The 26,306-nt window shown below is 41.1% G+C and overlaps 1 protein-coding gene across 4 annotated transcripts in view; it reads left to right on the top strand.

Moving 5' to 3' along the window:
• Nptn (neuroplastin) overlaps positions 1-26,306 on the top strand; it is an 88,579-nt gene that overhangs the window by 24,115 nt on the left and 38,158 nt on the right. For 3 of the 4 annotated variants that reach the window (XM_020165629.2, XM_020165628.2, XM_074061531.1), the window contains exons 2-5: positions 5,546-5,893; positions 10,747-10,912; positions 14,446-14,540; positions 24,788-24,921. In XM_020165629.2, coding sequence (XP_020021218.1) covers positions 5,546-5,893; positions 10,747-10,912; positions 14,446-14,540; positions 24,788-24,921 — 743 coding nt within the window. The remainder of the gene's footprint in view (positions 1-5,545; positions 5,894-10,746; positions 10,913-14,445; positions 14,541-24,787; positions 24,922-26,306) is intronic. The other variant, XM_020165631.2, reaches the window with a different exon arrangement.

Raw genomic sequence — 26,306 nt, 5'->3', positions numbered from 1 at the left:
GGCAGAGGCTGGTTAATAAAGGCCAACTAGAATCCTAATAAAGGATAAATCCTAATAATGATGTTTTAGATGATATAATTTCAGAATAAATGGTGGGCTATGGTTTAGAAGTTAGATAGGATGTTTTCAATTTCCAAACTTTTGTCATATCTGCCTGATTGAAGTAGGTGTGAAAAGAGCAGGTTTGAATTTGAAAAATGCTTTGTAATTGCTACTGTCTCTGCCTAGCGATCAGGCTAATCCATAAGATCAGAGCCATGTGCCTTCTTGCTGTAGAGAATGAGGTTGCCCTGTTTCTACCCATTCCCAGGGCTTCAGGCCTGCCTTACCCTTGGTTAGCTCACATGAAGTGAGTACAGATAGACTTCTGACCTGCCTTCGATTTTTTTTTTTCACATTAAAAAGTTTTATTAGAAAATTTAAAATGACAGTATGTTAACTTGAAGAGCTAGGTTATGTAAGGTCTGAAAATTCTCTTTTTGATATTATCCAATCTTCAAAACATGATTGATTGCATTTATATGCACCTTGCAGTTTCTTCAGACCTCTAACTGCAGGCTGGAGTTGAGCAAAGACATGGCTCAGTTTCCCTCAAATCCCAAATCCATGGATCTGGGAAAACAAACAAAACAACAGTCAGTAATTTTCCCAGCCTGGCATTAAATCATCATTCACACTTAAATTTTTTTTAATCAACAATATAGATAGGCAGACTGGACAGTAGCCTTTATGGGCTCAAGTCTGTAATAGCTTTACAGCAGCTATTGGCCACTCAGACAGATTAGAGATACTCAGTATTTAAAACCACATTTAGGTATCAGTGAGTCTTGCTTAGTCTTCTTTGGTAGAGGTAGATGGCTTGAGAGCATGCAGGCAAGAAAGAGGCAACAGATGGGAGGAAGGCTGTTATGTCCTTGGTGCTCATTTCCTCTTTATTGTGAGAAATGAAGGAGAGGACAGGATGAGACACCCACAGGGAATTAGTGGTATAGAGGGCTTGGAAGGAATAGCTGTTTAAAAAAAGTGACAAAAGCACGCAAGATTTAAAGACCTGGCTTTACTTGAGGGAAGAGAGAACATAGACTTATTACCTGTTTTGTGGTGGAGGTAAAAAATTTTTGACTGTTAAAAAATCACTGATAGTCCCTCCTGTACAGGGTTAGGCTAGCTTTTTTTTTTTTTTTTTTGCCCCTTAGAGGGTATGTGAAAGCTGTTTTTTTGAGATTGGGCTCAACTTGCTCTTCTGTGTTTCCTTTTTCTTCTCACCCTCTGCTACATATCTACACATCCACTTTTTACTGCCAGAGAGCTCCTCCTTTTCTCTGTTAGCCCCAGCTGTCATCTCTACCTCCCATCCCCCAACCTCAGTTAATGCAATTTTACTTTATACTTCCTGGTTTTGCTGCCTCCATTTTTTAATACTATGCCTGCCATCTCCCCTCCAGTACCAGTTTCCAGTCCCTCCTTCCTCCAGAGCCCTCTATCATTTCGTTGTTGAACTGAGCACATTGATATTAAGACTTAGAACAGACTTTCTAAGACTGTTTCAGATCTGAGCATAGTCAATTAAGGAAGGGGGTCAGGGTGATGTGAGAGATTATTATTCTGTAATTTAGGTCTTCTCCAAAATAATGGGATGAGCCTTGACCTGGAGATCAAATAGGTGCTTTGGCTGGCCTTTCAACTTTAGGCAGTTGTGTGCTTTCATGTTAAGGGCATATAATTGTTTGAAAGCCCTTGGTAATGAATGGCCAGGACAGTGAGTCAGGTTCTGAACTGCCAGTCTCCTGCTGCTTCTGAGAGCCAGTTCTCCTGAATTAGAGCTAATTTTAGATGGATACTAAGGTGGATGGTTGGTAATAACTTTCTCTTGTTATTTGTGATTTCACAGTACTATGTTGGAAAGGACCCCCACCCCCTTTTTCCTGCTGTTTGGAGGAGAAATAGGTCTACTTTCATGATATTTGATGAGTGTTCAGCTATCAAGGTATCCCCTAGTTGGTTTGTGTAGGGATAGCATAGTTCACTGGAAAGAACCCTGGACTAAGAACTGAAGACTTCTGTTTGAGTCCAAGCTCCACTTAGAATTAGCCACCTAAGTGATCTTGGGCAAGTCATGAACCAAGCTCTGCATCTGCCCGATGAACCTTGCAGACCTTTGTGAATAAAATAAGATGTTGGTACAGTTAGCAAACTGTCAGGTTTTATAAATTCAAGGGTTGCTGCCCTTTATTAATTTGGCCTCTGACTACAACATTAGAGAAATGCATCTTGTGTTCTCTGCAGCCAGCCTTCTCAATAGCAGGCCATTGGAACTGTCAGAACTAGAAAGTCGTTTCTTCTGTTTTCTCACTGTTCACTCCCCACTTCCCTTAGTTGCTTTAGGAAGTCTTTGATTTAGTGCTCCTCTCTCCATCTGTTAGTAAGAGTATAATTTTAAGGAGTTACATGTTGTACATTCCAGTGGAAGGTTCCCAGCTTATTGTGGCTAGGAATTATTTATTAATTAAATTAAACAATGACAAAGTGTATCTTTTAACGTTTAAATGCTTACAAAGGCTTTTCTAGCCTTGTAAAACACATTAACTGCGGTTGTGGAAAGTGTAAAGAGACATGCTTTGATGGGACACATCTGGATTCCCAGCTAGACCGTCATTAGCTTATGACAATGGGCAAAATACTTAACGTTTTGGACCTTAGTTTCCTCTTTCTTTTTCTTTCTTTTTTTAAACAGAACTAGAGTTTGAACTCAGGACCGCACACTTCCTAGGCAAGTGCATTACCATTTAAGTCATGCTCCCAGCCCTTAGTTTCTACTTCTTTAAGACGATTCTGGATGGCGCCTATTTTATAAAGCAGTTGTGAGGATAGTGTATGTAAAGTGCTTAGCACATTACCTAACATGTAACACATAGTTAGATAATGTTACCTGTTAAGATATGTCTAATAAGTAATTATAATGAACTTTGAATGCAGCACAGAAAGAGGTCCATTGTCAGTGTTTGAAGGTATTTTTAATCTCGTTTTTTAATAAGTTTGTTTAAATGCACTTGTAAATCACCAAGTCAAAGCTATTCTTTGACTTGGTCCCATGTTCCTCAGTACAGGTAGAAAATTGAACTGAATCAGATTAGCATTTCTTTCTCCTTAATAGGAAGTCTTGTCTGGGGTGGCATGGTCAGGCTGAGTGACTCTCGCTTAGTTTTGTGTAGTGGGAATTATATTCGGACTGCATTTGAATTGCATGATACTGAGATTTGGGGTTACGCTGGAATTGGATGGGTTCTGGCTGGTTTTGAACATTTCTTATATTAGCATGGTCAGTTGGGCTAAGCTGCTTTGAAGTACAGAAAACAAGTTCACTAACAGATTTTTAGGGCATAATCAAGTACATAACAATAGCATTTGAGAGTTTATTAATGCCCCAGATTCGCAGAGAATGTGAAAATAAAGCCATTTGTGATCATTTGTGTTTTCCAAATAAAAGTCAAGAATATGATTAAAACAGTGAGATTCTTTATTATATTCCAGGAATTCACTGATAAGTTTTTCTCTGGTGATTGAGCTGATAGTAAAATGAATGAAACTAGCTTCCTTTACCTCTCCCTTTTTATTTTCTAGCATTGACTGACAGATGGGCAGGTGGCAGTTTATGAGATTGACTGAGACATAGCTCCTTGAATACCACTTTTTCTGGCAGTGAGCTCAGCTCTTCCTACAGGGTCTAGGGGCTCCTTTCTGTAATTATGAAACTTCTCCTGTGTCTGAGAATGACATCTGTTTGGCTGCTTGGGGCCTGTGATAGATAGTTCCTTACAAGGAATGAATTCTGGATCTGAAGAGGTAGTTTAGAATAGCACATTTAAGGCGGAACATTTATTCTAAGCCTGTTAATCACTGAATTTTGTGCTCTTTAGATTCTGAAAGTTTCAGGAATTGAAAGACTAGTTTGAATACGAGGTCTTGACCTCTGCTTCAGTAAGTATACGTCCCTTCCCTTCCCCTTACTAGATCCGTGGGGAGGGTTATCTCCAAGGCAAATGCTGATAGGGTATAAAGAGAAAATTTTCCACTTACCAGCTTCCATTTTTAGTAGCCCAGTACATCCTTGGCTTCAAGACAGTAGGAAAACTGTTTCATTTTATTCTTCCTCTCCTCTGGAATGTTCTTATTGGAATGTTCAATATTGGCAGATTCTGACCCCACTCTCTGCTTACTGCAGAGGGACTGGTTTAACTCATGAGCCACACCTCCCAAGGGAAGTCCCCAAGCCACTCAGAATGCCCTCTTTTAGCTTTTTGCCTTATACCTTAGTACACTGCCTGAATTGGTAGAAATGCGGAACAAACCCGAAGTGGAGTGAGTGGATGAGAGTGAGTGTGCTTTACACTGTGACTTTATTTTCTATTTATTTTCATGTTTTTAAAATACATCTGGATGATTGTGTTCTCTGCTGTTGCCACCTTGTCTTACAGAAATAAAATCTCAAGCAAATTAGAGCAATTTTAGTTCCTGGGCAGTGACTGGCAGTGTTGGTAGACACCTGGTCTTCACCCTAGTGTTTAGTTTTAATTCATCTGTATATATTTCTCATTCTTTTTGAGCTGACTTCTAGAAGCCAGGCAACTAAATTATGTAGAGAGAGTCGGTCAGGAATAATTATTTTAAGGACTGACTTTGTAGGAGATTTTTCTAGTTGTATGAATTTATGGGATTATAAAGGGCATAATCCCTCCATTCACTGGCAACGAGTTGGGTTGCTGTTATTGCTGGTTCAGCTCCTGAGCTGACCCCAGTAGTAATTGTCACTCTAGTGTGAAGTATGAATGGTCCTGTTTTCCTGTCCCTGAGGGTCTGCATTCAGGTAGAGGTTCCCTGATCACAAACAACTGTGCTCTCTGTTTGCCATAGGCCCAGGGAAGACTAGGAGATGGGGAAAGTCTAATTTGAACTCAGGATACAGTCCTGCATGTGAGAAATTTTGCTACCTTTTAGCTGAAATTTGGACTCTGAATCCCAAGAGAAGGTACCAGCAGATTAATTAATACTTCTTGTTGAGGCTTACAAAAATCATTGCATCTCTAGTGAAATGCTTACCCATCCAAAAGAGAAGTCCTGACTTGGCTTATAAACCTACTGCCACTTCCGGTTATCTTTCATCACTTTGCCTGAGTTTGGAAAGGTAACGGTTTGGGCTGTAAGGAAAGAGGCTCTTCCCCAGACCTGAGGCTTTCTCATTCCTAACAGCTGGGCCCATTGCTAAAGTGCTTTCCAGTGGGCTTGCTTCTGCCTGGCCAGCACCTGGGCTGCCCCAGCTTGTAATTGGCCTGCCTTTGCTTCATAAGCTTCCCAGGGTGGTTCTTCTTCTGAAAGCTTGTATGAATTGCTGTTACTGTCTCCTTATAGTTTAAAAATGAATCCTTTTTTGTTCTTTGCAACTCATTTGCTTTTTTTCTTTTCTTTTCTTTAAATTACTATTAACACCTGTTGATTCTTTTTTTTTCTGGTTGGCCTGTCACTGCATTCCTGCTCCCCCTCCCTCTAGCTGGGTTTGTCAAGTCGCCCATGTCAGAAACTAAGCTCACGGGGGACGCCTTTGAGCTGTACTGTGACGTGGTCGGGAGCCCCACGCCAGAGATCCAGTGGTGGTACGCAGAAGTCAACCGGGCAGAGTCTTTCAGACAGCTGTGGGACGGTGCTCGGAAGCGCCGTGTCACCGTAAACACCGCCTACGGGTCAAACGGCGTGAGTGTGCTGAGGATAACCCGGCTCACCTTGGAGGACTCTGGGACTTACGAGTGCAGGGCCAGCAACGACCCCAAGAGGAATGACTTGAGGCAAAACCCCTCCATAACATGGATTCGAGCCCAGGCCACCATAAGCGTCCTTCAGAGTGAGTCCAGCTCCCTACAGTAGTAGTACTGTAGTCCTTAGAGGGGGCCCGATGACCTTCCCTCTGCTTCCTTTCCCTCTTCCCCAGTATGATCGCTCACCCCACCCATTGTCTTTGTTTTTTTTTTTCAAATCCACGACCTTTCTGGTTGTAGTGTATGAAAACATCTGTGGCAACTTTTTTTTCTTCTTTGCCGTCCTTTGCCTCCCTTATCCCCAACCCTTCTCTGTGTCTTTCTCCTCAGGAACAAAGAACTTGAGGATATCCGTGACTGTCCAAAATCATCTGCATTGGGGAGAGGTGGGAAGGGAGAACTGGGGAGGTTTTTTTTTTTTTTTTTTTTTTTTTAAAAACACAAAAACAGTCAGTCAAATGAGGGTAGTGTTGAAATTGTTTCTTTCCCTCCTCTTTTAATTTCATAGTAGGTTTCCTGCTATCCTTTTGATGATTTCTTCTCTGGTGCCTTTCCATTTTTTGTTTCTCTCCCCAGTCTAACTACTTTTTATTTCTTCTGTTCATCTGTTGAAGCTCTCTGAGTAGCTGCCTTCACCTCTATGGTTTTAAGTTTGTGTCTGCCCAGCCCTTTTCCTCATTGTGACTTGGTGTCTTGTTCTGTGATGGGAATGTTGCCCTGGGTATAGTGTGGTAGTATGTTTTGACTGCTGGGTGGCATGAAGCTTTGGGTGTTTTGTAATTCCAGCTTTTTTCTTTTCTAAACCAGTGGCATGTGCTTCTCTGACAGCAGCCTCCTCTGCAGCAGTCACTCCTCTCTGTACCTGCCCATTACATCAGTCTTCTTAAAAGCAGCCTTCCTTCCCTATGTCTTGCCATTAGAAGCTAGGCAATACAGAGTTACAAAATATATTTTTTAAAGCCCATCACACTTTTAAAGTCAGAATTACATCTGATTCCTTTAATGGCAGTTTGATTTTGATGACTGACTGTTGGCACAGGGTTCGTTGTCCCAGAGGATGACAACCCCAGAAACAGTTTGGAAGCCATTCACACTGGCATTTTCTTTGTGTCCTGAAAAAAGGAGAAACTAAATCCCAACCCCATTCCTTTAAGTGATGGAATGAGCTGAGCAGCTGTGTCAGAGTCCTCTTCATCTATTTGAGCAGGTACAAGTGAGACAGCTGATATAACAGCTTGGGTAGCCACTTCTCTTTTTGGAAAGTGACTTGTCCATTTGTGTGGTAGGAAGGAGGGAGAAGCCACATAGAACTGTTGCTCCTGGCCAGGAAGAGTTCCAGTCCTTGCATTAGACCTGGTTCTAATTGAAGGGACACTTTCTGTTTAATAGAAGGATCCTCTGGGGTTACTATCTTCAAGCGCTTAGTGAGTGATCTGTAGCCAAGTCTAACTTAAATTGCTGACTGATTTAGAGAAAGAGAATAAATACAGTAAAATACTATTTCATGAGGAATTTGGTAATAACACAGGAGGTAATACGATGTGGACTGTGAATCTATATATTTCTACGGAAAGTAGCAAGACACAATGCCTATGTTTTGTAGCTACTTGGAAGATTCCTAAGAGGCGAGGGAGAAGAGGCATTAGAGGAGACCCAAGAGAGGCTGCTGCAGTTGGCACTGTTGAATCAGAGAACCTGCTTCTGTAAAGGGGAAAAGAAAACCCCGTCTGTGTGAAAATGGGGACCATTAACCCAGCAATTTTTATTTCCTTTTTTTTTAAACAATTTTTTCCCTTGCACGCCTTCTCCTGCCCCCCCCTGCTCCTTTCCTTATAATAGCAGAATTACCCAGATGGCCACAATGGTCTGCTGAAGTTTGTAGGCATGGACTAGACAGGGCATTTGGTAGTTTTACTTCTAACAGCTTGACTCATAGCTAGAAAGACCATACCTGGGGGCTAGAAAAAGACAAGGTTTTGGGGGTACCTACCATAAATTCCAAGAGTATATAACATCCCCCTGTTTAATGAGAAGCAAGTTTCTTTATTTAGGGGTGTTTGCATGTGGTGAACCAAATCCTGGCTAATCAGACTCCCCCCAGATGGTCCTGCTCAGTCATTTAACCCAACTTAGCTGTTTTTGGAGAGCCACGCTATTGCTGCTGCTTTTCTTTCTTTCTTTTTTTTTTTAATACCCTGAATTCAACTTTAATAGGATTGTTTTATGATTTTAGGCATCCCCAACGACACTGCCTCCATGGGGAGATGGAAGTCTTCTAAAAATGACCCCCTGGCAATACTTTTCCCAAAGCTCTCTGAGTAATGTAAGGCAGGAAGAGAAAGAAATGTGCCCAGTTTTTAGGGCATCTCTCTGGCCACAACACAGTGCTTCTGAGTAGGAATCAGTGGTAGGTAAAAATGTTTGAACTTCTCCTTAATGTTCATCTCTCTTGGACTTTTACTCGTCAGCACTCAGCCACAGAAATAAAAGCCCCACCTTCATCCTGGTGCAGAATACAGATGTGGCACCACAACCAAGAAGGTTGGTCTAGCATTGGTTTCCATATACAGTAACCACCTGAAGCAGGTTACCTCACCCCACAACCCAACAGTGATGCAAAATTATATTTAAACCTGTTTAAATTATCCACTTGCTCCCAGCTGACCTCCTCCGGAATCTTTAACACTTAAGGGAAAACTGCTTTCTTTTGCCTTCCAAGAATTCTTGGCAGAATGTCTACCAGGTTGCTTTCATCAACTTCTTAATCTCCCTGAGCTGCAGTGGTCATTTGCATCGTCACAGGTAAGAGTAGCATTTACTTTGGCCTCCGTGTGTTTAAACATCTGGAAACTCTTAGCCTCATTCTCAGAGTTCACCTTTTCTCAGTGAGAGGAAGAACCAGAGGGAGAGTCTCAAGTAGGACAGAAAATGAAATTGAATAATAAAAAAATTCAGTAAAAATCTAAAAGTGTGTTTGGGTTTTAATGTTGCCTTGATATTTTTTAATTTCTCTTCTGTGGAGTACTGGCTCTATCTTTTTCTCTTTTATTTTGCTTGGTTTTGGTTTTTCTTGGAATTGTGATGCTTTCTGCTGGTGGTGTGTGTGCGCCTTCCATTGCAGGGTTTGCAGCTGTTCTGCTCAACTTCTTAAGGCCCAGGGATTTGGCTTCTGTCCAGTGTGTCTTGAAACCATGGGACACCACTGCGCTAACATGTTTACATGCATCTGCTTTTGTCTTAGTGGCTGCTATGCCTCCATTATCTGTACCTAGAGACCCTGTTTGATGTTACCAATAAGGACCAGTGCTGAATAGAATATAACCATTAGCCTTTTGCCAGAATTGGAAATTAGTTAGAATTAGTTTGTTATTAGAGAAAACTTGGATTTGCTTTATCACACGTTTCTTTGACGATCTTAACTTTATAGTCAGAAATGTTACATTGGTTAGGAGGTCCTTAAGGTATTACATTTTCCAGATATCTGGTGACTTCTCCATCCTCTTCCCCTCCCTGAACAACAACCAAAACAGTTCCACAGGGAGACAGTTCTGTCCTCAAGAGTTAAGAATCAGAACTTGTACTGCTTGAAGTGGTGAGGGGGAGCTGTTTTAGAGATGGAATTAGGAAGTAGCCAGATACAGGGAAATGGGAAGTCAGTCATGGGTTACTGAGAAAGAATGGGGGTGGGGGGAGCAACACCTCTTACTGTAGATGGGAAAAGCTGATTAGTTTAGACTTAACCTGAAAATGTTTGGTCAAAAGTAGAAAAAGATCTAAGCCTGGGAAGAGATGAAAGGCAACAAAAGACAAGTAACAGAAACTTTAATGTAGCAAGGAAGTGCTTTAAAGATAAACCTTCCACAAATGATAGAGTGACTTAAAATATTCTCTTAATGTGTTACAATATTTGACTCATAGGTTATTTTTGTAGTTAAACTGGCAATCCTAATTTATGTAAACCCAAGATAGAATCAGAAAGTGAAGTATATGTACCTTCCTTTAGGGTGGAAGTTTGGGGGTGGGGTTTCTTGGGGATGGGAGGCAGGGATAGAAAATTTAGTTAGATGTGTTTTCTAGTCTTAAGTTTTGACACTAATAATAATTATGGCCTTGTACAAGTCATTTTACCTTTCTAGGTCTTAAAAAGAGAGACAGTCCATAAAATCTTAAGGGCCTTGCAACTCTAAAATTTTAGGATCCCATAATACTAAGACATATCGCACTTTTAGTATAATTATATTGTCTTGACGTGGAATGTGCTTTAAAGTGCAATTCTGAAAAAAAAATTTTTTTTGGAATAAATATGGGCTGGAGAGAAGAACTAATGGTTCCTTAAGAATTTTCCCTCTTCAAAATTCAGAAAATGCAAGAGACTTCCAATGGGAAGTTTGCTTTTGGGACCTGGCACTTTTTCTGCATAAAAAATGGCCATGGCTGATTTGCCATAGGTTTAACAGATTTTAAGGTGGGGAAAGGGATACATTTAGTGTAATTATGCCTGTTAACTGTTCCAAGGCCCATTGACTCCATAGGAGTTTATTAATTATATATATTATATTGTCTTTGTCTTCAGAACTGCAAGGTGTGGAGCCTGATTTTCTGATAGAAGCTGATTTGGTTGGTGGTTCTTAAATCACTAAGTGGTGGTATTCAAAATCATAAGTGGATGTTTGCCAATACAAGCACCTGTATTACTCCCATTCTTTCACGTCTAGGCCAACTGGTCTTCAGGCTGTTGTCTGCGCTAGTGGTCATTTGCTTATAATCATTGTTTTTCTTTCTTGACCTCTTCCAAAGTGATAAAGTGAAAGTCCTCATGTGGTCCTGTCTGCCCTCTCTTTTTTTCTAGTCTTCCCCCTCCTACCCTACCCAACTCTAAGGCCAGGGCTACAGACAGTGGAAAGCTCTGGCCCCCTGTCATTCTGTACTCTTATTACAGAGCCAAGGATTATCACCAGCGAAGAGGTCATTATTCGAGACAGCCTCCCCATCACCCTGCAGTGTAACCTCACCTCCAGCTCTCACACCCTTACATACAGCTACTGGACAAAGAATGGGGTAGAACTGACGGCCACTCGTAAGAATGCCAGCAACATGGAATACAGGTGAGAGAGGCTAGTAGTTCCTAGGAATATGAGAGGAAGTGTGGCTGAGCTTACTTGACATTTATAATCCTCAATCATTAGGAACTTACATATTTGTGTTGAAATGATAAGTCTGAAATGTTACTTAAAAGACACATTGGGCTGTTTCACTCCAGCGAGTTGAACTGTTTGCCAAACTGTGACCTCTGTAAATCCTGTGTTTTTTCTTGCTTCATTAAGGGCCTTTCTTATCAATGCATTTCAAGCCTTATTGGGAGTTTACATACACATATTGAAAAGATGAGTCTGAGATCGTTACTTAAAAAAAATGTAATGTGAGCTCTTTTATTTCATTGAACTGAACTATATACCAAACTGTGAACTTTGTCATGAAATATAGTTGGACCTCTCCTGGATAGTTCAATCCGGTATATCTGAGATGAGGCCAGGAATCATAAGATTCCTAAATTACTCTAATGGTCAGCCAGGTTTGAGAGCCATAGATGATCCCCCTCACAATGAGAAACAGGGCAAGAGGGAGTGATTTGCTCAGGGTAACAGTGCTAGTCAATAGTAGAGTCACAATAAACATGCAGGTTTATTGATTTAATTCAGTGATTTGAGGGATCAAACTGAAATTAGGTTTGAGACATCTCCCTAAGTGATCTTTCTGCTTGGTAGATGTCCTAATGGATTACCTTTAAGGAGTAACATCACTTTTTTCACTAAAACCTGATCAGAACCAGTTGGATACAAGGCTCTTTAGTGATCTGAAGGAGGACTGTGGTCCAGAAATATCCTCCGAGGAAAAGAGAGTTGCTGGTCTGAGTTAACGTGCACCCAAAGGTTTGCTTTTTGAGTGTCTAGAACACGTGGCACCTCATAGTGTGTTTCTGGTTAAAACCTGCTCTGGAAAAGGATCCTTGCTAGTCCTGCTTTGCAGATCAATGCTGTATGAAGAAAGAAAGCCCTTGAGTGAGGTCAGGAAAACCTGGGTACCCACTAGTAGCCAGGGCATTCTGCAGCATTTTTCAGACAGATCTTGCCACATCCCTTATTTAATTGATAGACATGAATTTGTAGATCCTTCTTCTTTTTTAAGTGAGGAAACTTAAGACCCAAGGAATAACTCCTGACTGCTTTTAAGGCCAAATACTGTATCTTACAAGTTTTAGAACCAAGACTAGGTTCCAGATCTTCAGACTTACAGAATTGTTTCTAAAATCCCTCCCCCATACTATACCACTTAGTAGCAAGTTAGCCAGCCTTTCTCCACTGTACTTTCTTCTGATACCAAATTGGAAATATAAGGGCTGGTGATAACAGCTCAGTGGTAGAGTACTTGCATAGCATGAATGAGGCCCTGGGTTTGATTCCCAGTACTGCCCAATAAAAAGAAAATATAGCCTCAACTATGTCCTCAGAGTTTGGAAACGGTTAATCAGAGATGCCTTGGGTGGAATGAAAGGCATTTATTTCTGGTGTGTCCATTAGTTTTACAGATTCGTTTTTTTTATAATACCTCCTTGAAGGTGGCAGATATCCAGTTGTTTCCCTTGGGTCTTGTGCTGTTGCCACAAAAGCTTTGAGCTGTAACTTCATGAAGTTTCAGCTTGACTTTATAATGCCTCTTCCCCTCTCCCTTTCAGCTTATTTGAAACTCTTAAGGTACGTCCTGCATAACTATAATTTTTCAGGAAATATTCAAGTCAGCCATGGAGCATTGGCTTAGCCTGTAGGGAACGTTTTCTACTTGTTTCAGTTGTTTCCAAATTGCCAGTCCAAGGGGATAGTGTGGGGAGATTTTGAATCCACAGATATGTTGTCAAGCTTGGGAGTCTTCCCAAATATTTCTGAAGGAACTTAAAAAGCTAAACTCTGAAGATACAGTGGCTGCTCCTTCCTCAAACTCTGGAATACTTGTTAAGAGCAGCTGATTTGCTTCTTATTTCCTACTGGGAGCATAGATTCCAGATGGGATGTTTGTATTAAATTGAGAAGACATCTTGCTGCTCCTTTATAATACTGTGTTTAGAATATATGCTGAGATGCTCCTGAAGATGGGCTATGCTTTACCTCAGCCATCATGTTACCCTGTGTTTTGGTTCTCTTTTCTTTCCTCTTCTCTTCTCCTTCCATTTTCCATGTGTGTGAGTGTGTGTGTGTGTGTGTGTGTGTGTGTGTGTGTTTCTTTTTTGGAATGAACAGTAAGATTGATAAGTACATTGGGCCAGTCAGTTGACAGGGTTAGTTTTTATTAGATATTAGTACAATGGAGATTTGATCATTAGAAGTGCCATATTTTAACCAGTAGGCAGAAGTGATCTGGAGGCTGTTGATTCTGTTTCTGTAATTACTCACTAACCTGAGTGTTTGGTGTATGTGTGTGTATAAGATACAGTATATTGAGGCCGTGTGAAGTTGCCCTCAGGCAAGAAAGCTTGTTGAGGATTTCCTGTGAAGTTGAGAGAAGGGCATTTTTGCCACACATGTTTCTTACAGGTACTCTATTTAACTTGGTCTGGGTCTGTAGACAGCTGTTCACTCTGAGTTTGTATTCATTCAATTATTCATTTGTTTTTTAATTCCCCTATTGTAATGTAGGCATCAGGTGAGGACTAGTACAGAATTGTGTGTCAATTAAACAGTGCTTACCTACTTACAGCCTGGTCTGTTGGGAAGTCAGATATTAAGCAATCACATAAATATGTAATTACACATTGTGTTAAGTGCTGAGAACCACGCCGTAGTATGAGAGAGAAGGAGGAGGAGGAAATTTAGATGTAGGGTGGAAGTGATGTGTAAACTCAGACCTGATGGAAAAAGGAGTTAGGTAGGCTAAAAGTGATTGGAAGAATATTCTTTGTAAAGAAGCATCTTGTGTGAAGATTTTGTGTTAGGAACAGATTTGGCACATTGGAAAGAGCTAGCAGAGCTAGAAAATGACATGGGGTCAGACTAGGGGGGTAAGCAGGAGCCAGATCATGCAGGACCCAGGAATTTATGATAGGCTCCTCACCGCGCCCCACCACTTCTGCGTCTCTGTGACTGGCAGATTTATTTGTTTGTTTTTAAAGTATGCCTGGGTCCGGTTAGTATACTTACTAAAAGGCATGCTAAATAGCATTTAGGGAAGCTGAGAGAAGGCATGTGTAGGTGTACACACTTTCCCTCTTGTTTCCATGACTCGAACCACCAGATGAGCAAAATTTTAGTGATGGCTTCTTCTTCTGTTTCATTATAAATTGTAGTATTTTGTGCAACCCTTTAGTTTTGATTACTTGTTTTACAGTTTGTTTTTCCCAATAGACTGACGCATCTTAAGGTTGGGGAGTCGTGGGCTATTGCATCCCTGTACTCCAGGCACCCAGTAAGGAGTAAGACAATATTTTGGGGTATATAGAGGAGGTTTTACTTTTAGTTAGGAAGAGGTGAGATGCGTTACAGAACAGGATCTGTAAAACATGGTCCTTGTTGCCTCTTTGATTTTCCTTTTATTGTATATTTTGAACATTCCCAGTTACATCACTTTGTTTTTCTTCTCATTTTTGCAGGATCAATAAGCCAAGAGCTGAGGATTCAGGCGAATACCACTGTGTATATCATTTTGTCAGCGCTCCTAAAGCAAATGCCACAATCGAAGTAAAAGGTACAATCGAGCAGAGGCTGCAATGTTAGCCTCTCACTCCTTCTGAGACCCTACCTTGCTCTGGATTCCTGGTCTTCAAGCTTTTCTTATTTCCATTTTGAGAAGCAATGTAATGTTATGGTTAAACCCAGGAGCCTGGCTGCCCGTGTTTAAATTCAGGCCCCATCATTTACTAACTTCTCTATGTTTCCATTTCCTCACTCGTGAAATGAGGGTATCAACAGCACTCACCTCATAGGTTTGCTAGGAGAATTAAGTAAGTCAGTATAGTATGTTGGACTATGTGGAATTGCTATTTTTGTATTTCAAAAATGTTTAAATGCTGGCATCTCATATGACCCAACCTTATGTGAAGCTCAGTGCCTTATATGTATATTATATAGGTCTCCAGTGGGCAGCATGGTTTGGGAGGGTACATTGTGCAAGGTGAACATAAGTATTTGTGTGTAATTCATTAGAAATTTCATAGAAACCCTATGGACATGTGGGATGAGGCTGTACCAGAAAGTTTCAAGAAGAGAAAATAAAACTATAAAAGTTGGAGCTTTCTAACAACATGAATAGCAGCTTTTCCACGTCCATCACAGCAAGCAACTGAGAGCCAGAAAAGTGAACCCAGTGGCTCTGTGTCCCTTAGTGAGTTTTTGGGAGAGCTAGCCTAAGTGCCCAGGTCTTGTCTTCCAATCTGATGTTTTTTCCTCTGTTACAAAATGACCAGTGGGAGACAGGGCTACTGTTCGAGGTCATACTAAAGAGGGGAGATTTTTTATTTTCAGCATTGTTTCATTTTGTTTAAGGAGGACACAAAATTGTTCTTTAAATCCATAGGAACATTTCTAGAAACTGGAAGAATCAATTTAGGAAAAAGAAAGGACCTATTTAACAGGCATTTAGTTCTTCCTTAAACTGTTTGGAAAATTAAAAAGGCAGATTCAAGAAAGGTTTAGTTACATTCGGTTTCCATTATGCAGTATGAAAGGAAAGTGATGGCGTTGCAGCCCTAGTGAGCTGATGAAGGGACAGCCAATGCCTCTTCTGGCTACCAGATTTAATTCTGAATGCCTGAAGGTGTGGAGTCACATGGTTACAGATCACAACAGGCCAGAACCTGACATTTGATTTCCACAGTAGCTTTTTGTAGAGTGATCTAGGGTTTTGTTGTTGTTGTTTTTAAAGGATGCCATATTCAACATGAGGATGAAGGGTATAGGGAAATGTTTTCTGTAAGCCAATGATGGCCTTCTCCATTGTAGGTGAGCTGATCTGTGTAAGGAGATTTTCACTCTGTATGAGAGTTGGACCTGCAACATTCCTGGCTGAACCCTTGTCACAAAGTCCCAAGTGCAGTGGGGTGGTATGGATGAGGAAAGAGGAGAGTGGTGTGTCTAGCTAAATGGTCCTTCTCAAGCCTTTGAAATAATTACATACAATTACAAGTCCTGGCTAACCAGTGCAGTCCTGAATGGCTTTGGAGTTAATGATTTCTAAGCAGCAGATTAACAGTGAAAACAGTGCTGGTTTTTTCCATTGGGTTGGCTGCCTTAGAAGATGAGATTCAGCAGCCCAAAAGTATCTTTCTTCACAGTTAGGAAGAAGTAGTGGGGAGGGGCAGAGAATAGGAGGCTGCTAGCAGAAGTGTTTTCACTTGCATTGCATTGAACTGTCTTAGAGTATCATGTTTAAGGCACTAAGATACTGACTACACTATTGCATTTTTACTGTACCACAGACCTGTGATGGAGAAGGTGGTGGTATCCTGGGTTTTGTTTTGTTTTGGTGGCACTGAGGTTTGAACTTAGGACTTCATGCTTTGCAAAGCAGACACTCTACTGCTTGAGCCACACTTCCAGTCCATTTTGTTCTGGTTATTTTGGAGATGGAGTATTGTGAACTTTTTGCCCAGGCTGGCCTTGAACCATGATCCTTCCAATCTAAGCCTTCCAAATAGCTAGGATTACAGGCGTGAGCCACCAGCACCTTGGCAGTATCTTGGTTTTAAAAAAGGTAGACTTTTGAGAAAATTTATTTATGAAATTCTAAAGTATATTCTATGCCTACATTGAACAGATATATTATTTACTAGTCTGTCAAGAAAATTCACAAGGAATTTTTGTCTTTTTTTCCCTAACATCTGATAGAAAACAGCTGAATGTATAATGTGTTGGTTGTGAGTAATTGAGCCTGGTAAGGACTGTAAACACTTGACTTTTTTTTATGTTAAGTTTAAAAAGCTTTCCACAGACCTGGGATCATATTCTAAGCTAGCTTCCAGGTGTGGTTGGTAGAAAAACTGCCTTGCATTTGGAGTGGGGTATGTGCTAATTCTCAAACCATTGTCACATAAGCTGTCATTTTATTCCCTCAGTGCCTCTAAGGTCAAGTTAGAGACAGTTATCTTTTTACAGATACAGTGGTTTAAAAAATCTGCTGAGTAATAAGACAGGTAAGAAGTGATTACACTTAAGAACAGAGAGATTCAAGGGACATAAGTGACTCTTTTGCTGAAAGGAGTATCTGAGAATCTTCATTGATGTCTTTAATTGAGTCATCAATTGAGGGCAATGTATTCAGATCATACATATGTACTTCTTCAGCACCTCTTCTACATTTAGCTCTTTTCTTCCCAGTGTGGCTTTTGCTGCCTTCCAGAATATCTCTGGGGAGTTGTTTAGGCTCAGCACTATGAGGAGTGAAGAATTTAGCCTACCCAGGGACTGAACAGTATATGTCAGATTACCAAATCTTAAATTACCTATGGGATACAAAGAAAAGAAGGGCTAAAGAAGAGGGAAGAGGGCTATGTGTTTGGGAATAGACCTGAGGTGACCATGCTTTTTTACCCTGGCCTGTAGATTATTGTCAAGAAAGGATTTTTTTTTTTCTCTCTTTCCTTTGAGACAAGGTTTTGCTGTGTAGCCTAGGCTAGTCTGGGACTTACGATCTTCCACCTCAGCTTCCCTAGTGCTGGGATTACAGGTGTGAACACCACACCTAGCTAAGAAAGGAATTTTGAAGATAGTAGTATCTTCATGTATTGAGAAAGGCCTTGTGTCTGAAAAGCAGTTATTTTTTTACCTTTCTCCTTCCTTCCCTCTCTTTTTTTCCCCTCCTTCCTCTTTCCCTCCCCCCCCCACAAGGAATGAGGCACTGTATAAACAGGAAGATAAAATTACTGTTAAGAGTTACATTTCCTAGGTGTTTGACAGGTGACCTCAGCAGAGAGGAGGCAGGAGGAGCATGGTTGGTCAGGAGAGGCGTAATTGTTGTTGACCTGTGCCAAAGCCTAGGTGCCCTGGGATCTGTTTAGCTCACTCTGAGAAGGGCAACTTTTTGACTCTCCAGAGGATTCATCAATGAATGGTGTTGAAATTTTTAGTCCATGTAATTCTTTAAACCTTTTGCCCCTTATACCTTCTTTTTCCCTTCCTTCCTTTTCCAAAATTACAAAAAAAAAAATGCTTGTAAAAAATCAAATTTAAAATTTCCATATAATTTAGAAAGTAAAGAGACAATGACTATCAAACAGTGTCCTCATCCTTCAACCATTTTGATTAATTCAGAAAATAAGGAATTTGAGTTTCCTTGATGTTTTTATAAAATTATTTTGGTGGTTATCAAATCCTTTGCAACAAATGTGTCACTGACTCTTGTGTGAGGTACATTCCAGACTAGAAAAGTTTGGACCTAGAGACTTTTTAGGGCTATCTCATCTTGCTCCTTGGACATTTCTAATGGGTTTCTCTTTTGTTGGCTCAAAAGCCAAATTGCTTTTGTTTTTCTTTTCCATGCTTCTTAGCTTTCTTTGCATTTGAGCATTTTTTTTTAGGACTAAATGTTAGGATTTCTGGAAGAGGCTCTGCCCTGCTTCCTGCTCATTACAGTGCTTTAGAGGTGACATACCGGAGTTGAAACTGGATGAGATGGATTGTGTGGTGGTGGTGATGCATACCATTACTGAAAGGAACGATCCACATCTCACATTTGTACCGCACCTTCAGCAGGAGTAGCATTTTCACGGGCATTTCTTCACTTAGGAAAAATAGTTTGCCTGGTAAGGATGCCTAGAGGTTCTGACACCCTTTAGGTCACAGTTGATGTAAGAGCTGGTTTTGGTTTAGAATTGTGACTATATAGGAAGTCTTTTAAAAACATGATAATGTTTGGAAGCTCTAGGACATTGTGAGCATCAACCTCAACCCAAATAACTATCCCTACTTTTTTCTTTCCTCTTCAGGGTACTGCCCTGACCTTTCTAAATAATAGGAAGAAAACTAACATCACTGCACACTTACTACCTGCCAGGCACTATTTGTTTCTTTCCTCTCCTTCTGTCTTCACTACTGTATTGGGTAACTGCTATTATTTTCACCACATTCCTGGTGATAAAGTTAAGACTCAGGGGAATGAAATGAATGGCCTAATGTGACAGACTGAACCAGTGGAGCCAGCTTCTCATTCAGGCTCTTGCTCACCAGAGTCCTTGCTCCTAAGACTAGACAGTGCTGTATTCAGCATATAACAGTGAAAAGGCCTTGCACTAAGATTTAAGAGGAGATGAGTTCTAATCTTGTTCCTGTCATTAAACTCACCATGATCTTTACCAGTTAGTTTTCTTCTCCGGATTCAGCCTCAAGTGTTCTGTAGGCCTCTGACAGTATGTGGTTCCCTCATGTGGATAAAGGTGAGAGTTTGGTATTGAAGGAAATAAATTCCAAGCTTACTTTCCTGGTGGCAATGGCTGTCAGCTTCTCTGCATGGAGAGTGTTGCCTCACTGTGCCCTGTTCCTCTACCTCTTACATGATGGGGACTCTTCCTTCCTCATAGTCCCCAACTTCCAACACTGGCACCAGGAGAGGTGTTAGAGCAGTGATCTCAAACTTTGATTCATCTGAAATGTGGCCTATGCGTCAGACTTTTTGAAAGCATCCAAGGAAGCCAGGCATAGTGGCCCATGGCTTATATTCTTAACTACTAGGGTGCGAGGATCACTTTGAACTTAGTAGTTCAAGACCTACATGGACAACATGGTGAGACCTTGTCTCAAAAAAAGAAAAGAGCACCCCCAGGTGATTATAGTGTGCATCTGAGACTGGGAACCACTGCCTGGGAGGAGACAGCTGTGCCTTTGCGACAATTTCATGCTGTAGAAGACAACATAGGTCCTAAACTGCTCTAAGTTTTCACAACCAGTGATGAGTCTACTCTTGTGGAGGCCACTTGTTGGGCCAGAAACCTACATCTTTTCTTGCTTCCATCTGGACCATTCTCATATATTCCTTCTTGGGCTTAGACGTGGCTAGTAGTAAATCAGCTCTCCTCCTTCCTTTAGTCAGGCTGTATTTTCCCTACGGCAAAGATGCAGTGTCTCTGGGATTAGATGTGTTGCATAAAGGAAGAAAAAAGACTGTCCATGCAGAATGGGATGTTTAGAAGCAACCCACTTGTGCTTTTGGGTCTTACTGTCTTTTTTTTTTTTTAAATTTTAGTATTTGTGGAGATTTTGTTTTTGTTTTGAGATAGGATCTCATTGTCTAGTACAGGCTGCTTGGAACTTGCTGTGTAGCCCAGGCAGGCCTCAAACTCACCATCCTTCTGCCTCAGTCTCTCAAGTGCTAGAATTACAGGCATGGCCACGATGTCCGGCTTAGCATACTTGTTAAGTACGATAACCTCCCCTTAAATGGAGGGCTTAGGCAGGAGGTTACAGTATGAGGCTAGCCCTGGGCAAAATCATGAGACCCTATCCAAAAAAATAAAAAAGGGCTAGTTGTGTGGCTCAAGTGATAGAGCAGCTGCCTGCCACTCAGCATGAGATCCAGAGTTCATCCCCTGCCTCACAGTACCACCAAAAAATGAAAACAGCAAGAAACATTGTGGCAGCAAAGGAGATGGAGAGAGAATGAAAAAAGCCTCAGCGCCTTATCTGAACTAATTTCCAGAGTTGTATACCTTTACTTCTGCTTTATTTTATTCAAGAAGGGTGTTCTCAAATCCAGCCCTCACTCAAGATAAGGGAAATTAAGCTTCACCTCTTAAATGGCTACATATTAAATAATTTGTGGACTATTTAAAAACCATCACTAGTAGTTGAACACTAATGGGTCTCTCTGACTATCGTACATGTACTCTGAGCGCCTGGTTATATTCCTTGCTGTGGGTGTGCTGGCTTGCCCAGCGGGTGGAACAGAAGCAGGCACTAAGTGAGTAACTACCAGAAAGGATAAGAGAGAAGTGACACCTTTTCATTTATCCAAAGGCTAAAGTGATAGTTGTTATAGTTACTCCCTTCTTAAGGGTGGAGTGGTGGGGTTTGCATTAATTTTCTGTCTAGTATGCTAGTGATTTTTGTATCACCCAAAGGGTGAATAACAAGGGTATTATTCTTTGGTATACAGTAGGTAGAGGCAATAGTCCAAAGCTTCATACTTTTTTTTTTTTTTTTTTTGGTAAGAGGAAGAGAAAGCAGGAGTTTATCTGGCCATTGAAACTCTGTTGTAGGCTTATACTCTGTAACATGGCCAATAAACGTGGTGGGAATTGCCTAAGTTAATAGAAGCCTTTAAGGCTGTGTTCCCATTTTTAAATAGAAGCCTCTGCAGAATGTTTGCACTAGATAAATGAAAGGGAAAGTAATGTTCTCTTCTTAACACCAAAGCAGGAGTGAAGACCATCTCTAACCTTCTCCCCAGTTCTGACCTTTTAAAGTTTGAGTCCTTTCAGACTAGTGACTGTAGAGTCTGTGGAGCTATATGTCAATTTCAGTTTCCAGCCTTCTGGCTGATTCTAGTGTATGTTCTTGGGGATGATCCTCCAAAGCAAAATCTGATAGTACTGACTTCACAGTGCTAATGGCATTAGGCAGGTAACTGGCCCAGAGTGGGTATTTTCTTTGTGGCAGAGGAGAATGAAAACAGGAAAATACATTTCTAAAATTTGTATCTCTACCCTGAACCACTGCCCTGAGCTCCACACTTAATATTCAGCTTCCTGGCTGACAATTTCACTTCCATGTTAAAAACTCCTGGTTTTGAACCACCACTATTGCTTTCTTCCCCAACAAAACAAACTAAAAAGAAACATGTAAAACTACCCTGAGTTTTCTTTAGTCTTCCTCATGTTAGTAACTAGCAGCTCCATTCTTGGGATTACTCAGGGTACAATCTTGGAGTCATCCTTGACTCCTTTTTCTCTCATGTCCCGTATCCAGTTCATTAACAAATATATTAACTCAATCTATAAAATATGTCCAGAATCTTACCAGGCACTGGTGACTCATACCTGTACGCCTAGCTGCATGGGAGGCTGAGATCAGGAGGATTGTGGTTTGAAGCTAGCCTAGGTAAATGGTTTCTGAGACCCCATCTTCAAAATAACCAATGCAAAATGGACTGAATGTGTGACTCAAACAGAAGAGCTCCTGCTTTGTAATCATGAAGCCCTTTCAAACCCTAGTGCCAAAATAAAATTAAAATTAAAATACCCATAATTTCACTGCCTCTTCTCCCATTCCATTGCTACTGCCCTTATGCAAACCACCCCTTTCTTCCTTGTCTGGATAACTTGAGTAGCCTGATTGGTTGTGTTTCCACTGTTGTCTCTCTGCAGTTGCCCACATAGCCACAGGGAGTCAACTAAAACACACAGATCATGTTACCACCTGTATTTTGTAGTCACCAATGGCTCCAGACTCAGTGTAAATGCCAAGTCATTACAGTGGCCTACAGTTCCTCTCAGCTGGGTTCTCAGACTCTGATTGCATCTTCTACTATTTTCTTGTTTTTGGTATTCTGGCCAAACTCCTTTGCTGTTCTTATGTAACAGGCACACATCTGCCCCAAGACCTTTGCCTTTACCTCTCCCTCTCCCTGTAATGTTTGTCCTGCACATATGAGTGACTTAGTTCTTACTTTCTTCACAACTATGCTTAAGTATACCTTATCAGAAAGGCCTTTTGCCACCCTTCTATGACATACATGGCATGTAGTAGGTGACCAACAAATACTTGTTAAGTGATGAAATGCAGCTGGAGACAACAAAGTCAATGCCTGCTGTGTCCTTTGTCCGCCCCATGATGCTATTTTGGTTAGGTATAGCTATGGAACCCTACTCGTTGGAGCACTTAATATTTTTTGACTGAAGAAAGCTCAGAGGAAGGGTCATCAGAAGGTCCAAGAAGTGATGGATTAGCTATGGGAAAAGTTTGCTTTGGTGGGAACAAGATAGAGGCAACCTGACCATTCCCTTCGATAATAAAGAATTTTGCCTCGAAAAAACGAAAAGGCATCATTTCCTTTATAACATTCCAGAAAACATTTCACACTGAATGCTATGAGCAGGCCTCAGTTTAGCAGGAACTGGTAGTAGAGACATCTTGGGGCCTAACCCATTCATTCCTGTACAGGTGCCTCTTGAAGTTGAATGCAAGACCAGTTTGTGCCTGCGAAGCACAGTCTGTGTACAGTAGGACTTTGGATTGTTTTTAAGCCAAGAAAAGCCAAGCCAGTCAAAGGTGGTACATGGGTCAGTCTCAAAATAAGTATTTTGACATTTTACTTATTTAGGAACAATGGGAGGGAAGCAGGAGCAAGAATTATCTCTATTTGATAATAGGTATATAACCAAAACATAGAATAATTAAAGATCCAGTAAAACTGGAATTTGAACCAAGGCCTGTCAAATCTCTTAGTCAACTTGGGCGTAACTCTGGTTTAATTTGAGTTTTATTGCTTTCAGGTTACTGTAACTGGTTAGGCATTAATAAATAGAAAACAGTTAAACTGGAGCTCAAATGGTAGAGCGCCTGCCTAGCAAGCATGAGTCCCTGAGTACAAGCCTCAGTACTGCACACACACACACACAAAAAAAAGTAAAAATAATACGAAAATATAGTTAGAAGGTTAAAGTCAGCTGGACACCAGTGGTTACCCTTGTAATCCTAGCTACTTGGGAGGCTGAGATTGGGAGGATATTTATTGGTTTGAGGCTGGCCTGGGCAAAAAGTTCGTGAGACCTATAACTGAGCACAGTGGAATGCCGCTTTCATCCCAAGCTATGTGGGAGGCCGAGATCAGGAGATCAAAGTTTCAGGCCAGCCCTGGCAAAAAAGTTTTTAAGGGCCCCATCTGAATGGAAAAAAGCTGGGCATGGTGGTGCATGCCTGTCATCCTAGGTAGGGCAAGAAGCATAAAATAGGAGGATCATGGTCCAGGCTGGCCTGGGCAAAAAGCAAGACCGTGTCTCCTAAATAACCAGTGCAAAAAGGGCTGTAGGCATGGCTTACGCGGTGGACCCATGCCTGCACAGCAAGTGCAAAGCACTGAGTTTAAACCCCAGTACTACCAAAATAAAGGTTAAAGTCAAAGAATTACCCTCATTCTTGGATCCTTGAACTGATTTAATTTTTAGATTTTTAGATTATAGGTGCTGTTTGTTTATTCCTAAGTGGTCCCTGAAAGTAGAAAAGGTCAACAGCTTTTAGCATGCCTAGAAATTTCTGTCCCCCCCATAGATGGGGTTCACTAAAATTGTTGCAAATCAGCTGTTCATCAAGTCAGGTTTTTTGTTCGTTTGTTTTTGTTTTGAGACGGTCTTTTCGAGGACTGTCTTGAACTCTGGATTCTCCTGACTCTGCCTCCCAAGTGCTGGTTTTACAGGCTTGTGTTCACACCTTGCTCAAGGCAGATTCCTAAGCTGCTAACAAAAGCTTTTGGGACATTGGTTCCCCTTGTAAAGCCCAATTTGCTGAATGCCCTCTTTCCTGGGAGAGCTTTGGTCATTGATAATCATCAAGTAGCTTTTCCCATGCATTCACTGTTTTCACATGGCTTATAATGGACTTGATTTTATGTGTTTGGTATGTTTATGTAACATTTAATATGCTCCATAATTGTTGGTACCGGTGTTTTAAGAAGAAACTTGGACTGATAGAGGAGATGATAATGGGTTCTATTTGGATATTCTTTAAGGAGGGTTTAAGGGCATTTTGGTCTTTTTCCAGTAGGTTGGAGAACCTCCTACTTTATTAGAACCTCATATATTAATAGCCCTGATATCTGCTTGGCTGCTTCGTGGGTTGGGCTAGTCCCATTACCCTATTCTGATCTGAATTTTCTTTATCAAAGCTAAATGTTAGGGTGTGCCTAAAGACCAATTGTATCTGAAGCAGGGCTCTGAGCAAGTAGGTAGGGGTTTTATATCCCATTCAGAATAGACTTCCATGGTAACTGTATTTAACACTTTTTCACAGCTGCTCCTGACATAACTGGCCATAAACGGAGTGAGAACAAGAATGAAGGGCAGGATGCCATGATGTACTGCAAGTCAGTTGGCTACCCCCACCCAGAGTGGATATGGCGCAAGAAGGAGAATGGTATGCTCGTGGTGAGTAGGAGGCAGCCCTGCTTCTCTACGCCTGGGTCTTTGTGCTCGTTAGAGTTTCTCCTAGGGAGGTCCAGACATCTGGATCATTTACCACAACGACTATATTCTTGGATGTGGGCATGGCTTTGGTTACTCTTTGTAGAGTGATGAGTGGTTTATATGATGATTCTGGAGGACAGTGTTTCTCTAGCATGGACACTCTGTACATGATTTGTGAGAGCTGTCTGTCTGGTACGGAATTACATTACTTGCCTTTAGGAGTTGACACAAAGAACTAAACCTGATCTTCAGAATCTTAACTATGAGTACCTATCTTGGTTTTTTGATTTTTGTGTTTTTTGGAAGACAAGGGCCTGAGGACAATTATAAATTAGTTCCTAGAACTCAGCAAATACTTATAAAAAATTGGGGGAACCTAAGCAGACCGAAGGATAGCCTTATACATTTTTAATTCAACAATATTTGCTACAGAAAAAGTCATCTTTAGACAGTGCCTTGTTCTCTTACTTCCTCTGATTTAGTGATTCCTAGTCTATTTCCCCTTTTGTCAGAGAGGATATCATACATGTTCCCAGTCCTTGTATATAGCATTGTACTTTTCAGGCAACCTCTTTGATTAGACAGATCCCTGCAGATCATCTGATCCAGCCTGTTTGGACAGGTTACATAGTAACCAATGTAAATTGGTGGTAAAACCAAGGGTCATACCAGTTTTGTTTTCGTTTTTTTAATTTCAAGTCCTTTATTCTTCCCACTCCATGACCTCTTTGAGAGTAAGATGTCTGGTGTTGACTCCAGTGCCAGCAGTAATGATGATTAGATTTCAAAAACCCTTTAGTAAGGAGGATCAGGATGAGTGAGGAGATGAAGATGTTGAGTTGAGCGTCTTCATGGCAGACCCTTGAAAGACCAACAAGATGTTGCAGGTAGCTAGGTGCGGTGGTCACATCTGGCTACTTGGGAGACTGAGATCAGGAGGATGACAGTTCAAGGCAAGGCAAACAGTTAGACCCAATCTCTCCCGGTAAAAAAACCAGGCATGGTGGTGTGTGCCAGCCATTCCAGCTATATGGGAAGTGTAAATAAGATTGTGGTCCAGGCCTGCCTTGGCATACAAAAATAACGAAATCAAAAAGGGCTGGCATCATAGCTCAAGTGGTGGAGCGCCTGCCTATAAGCACAAGGCCCTGAGTTCAAGCCCCTATACCAACCAAAAAACAAAAAGACATGACTGATTTTCTAAGGTGTTGACAAAAACTGTCCAAAAGCTACAGGAGGGCTGTAGCTTTTGCCAAAGCAGGCTGAAAGTACTAAGTGGGTATTTTCATCTTTGGAAAGATGAAGCATGGAACTTCACAAAATAGTTCCTTTCTTGAAGACCACAT

This window comes from Castor canadensis, chromosome 19, assembly GCF_047511655.1.
Source record: "Castor canadensis chromosome 19, mCasCan1.hap1v2, whole genome shotgun sequence".
Classification (NCBI taxonomy): Eukaryota; Metazoa; Chordata; class Mammalia; order Rodentia; family Castoridae; genus Castor; species Castor canadensis.
This window is presented reverse-complemented; position numbering and strand designations above follow the sequence as displayed.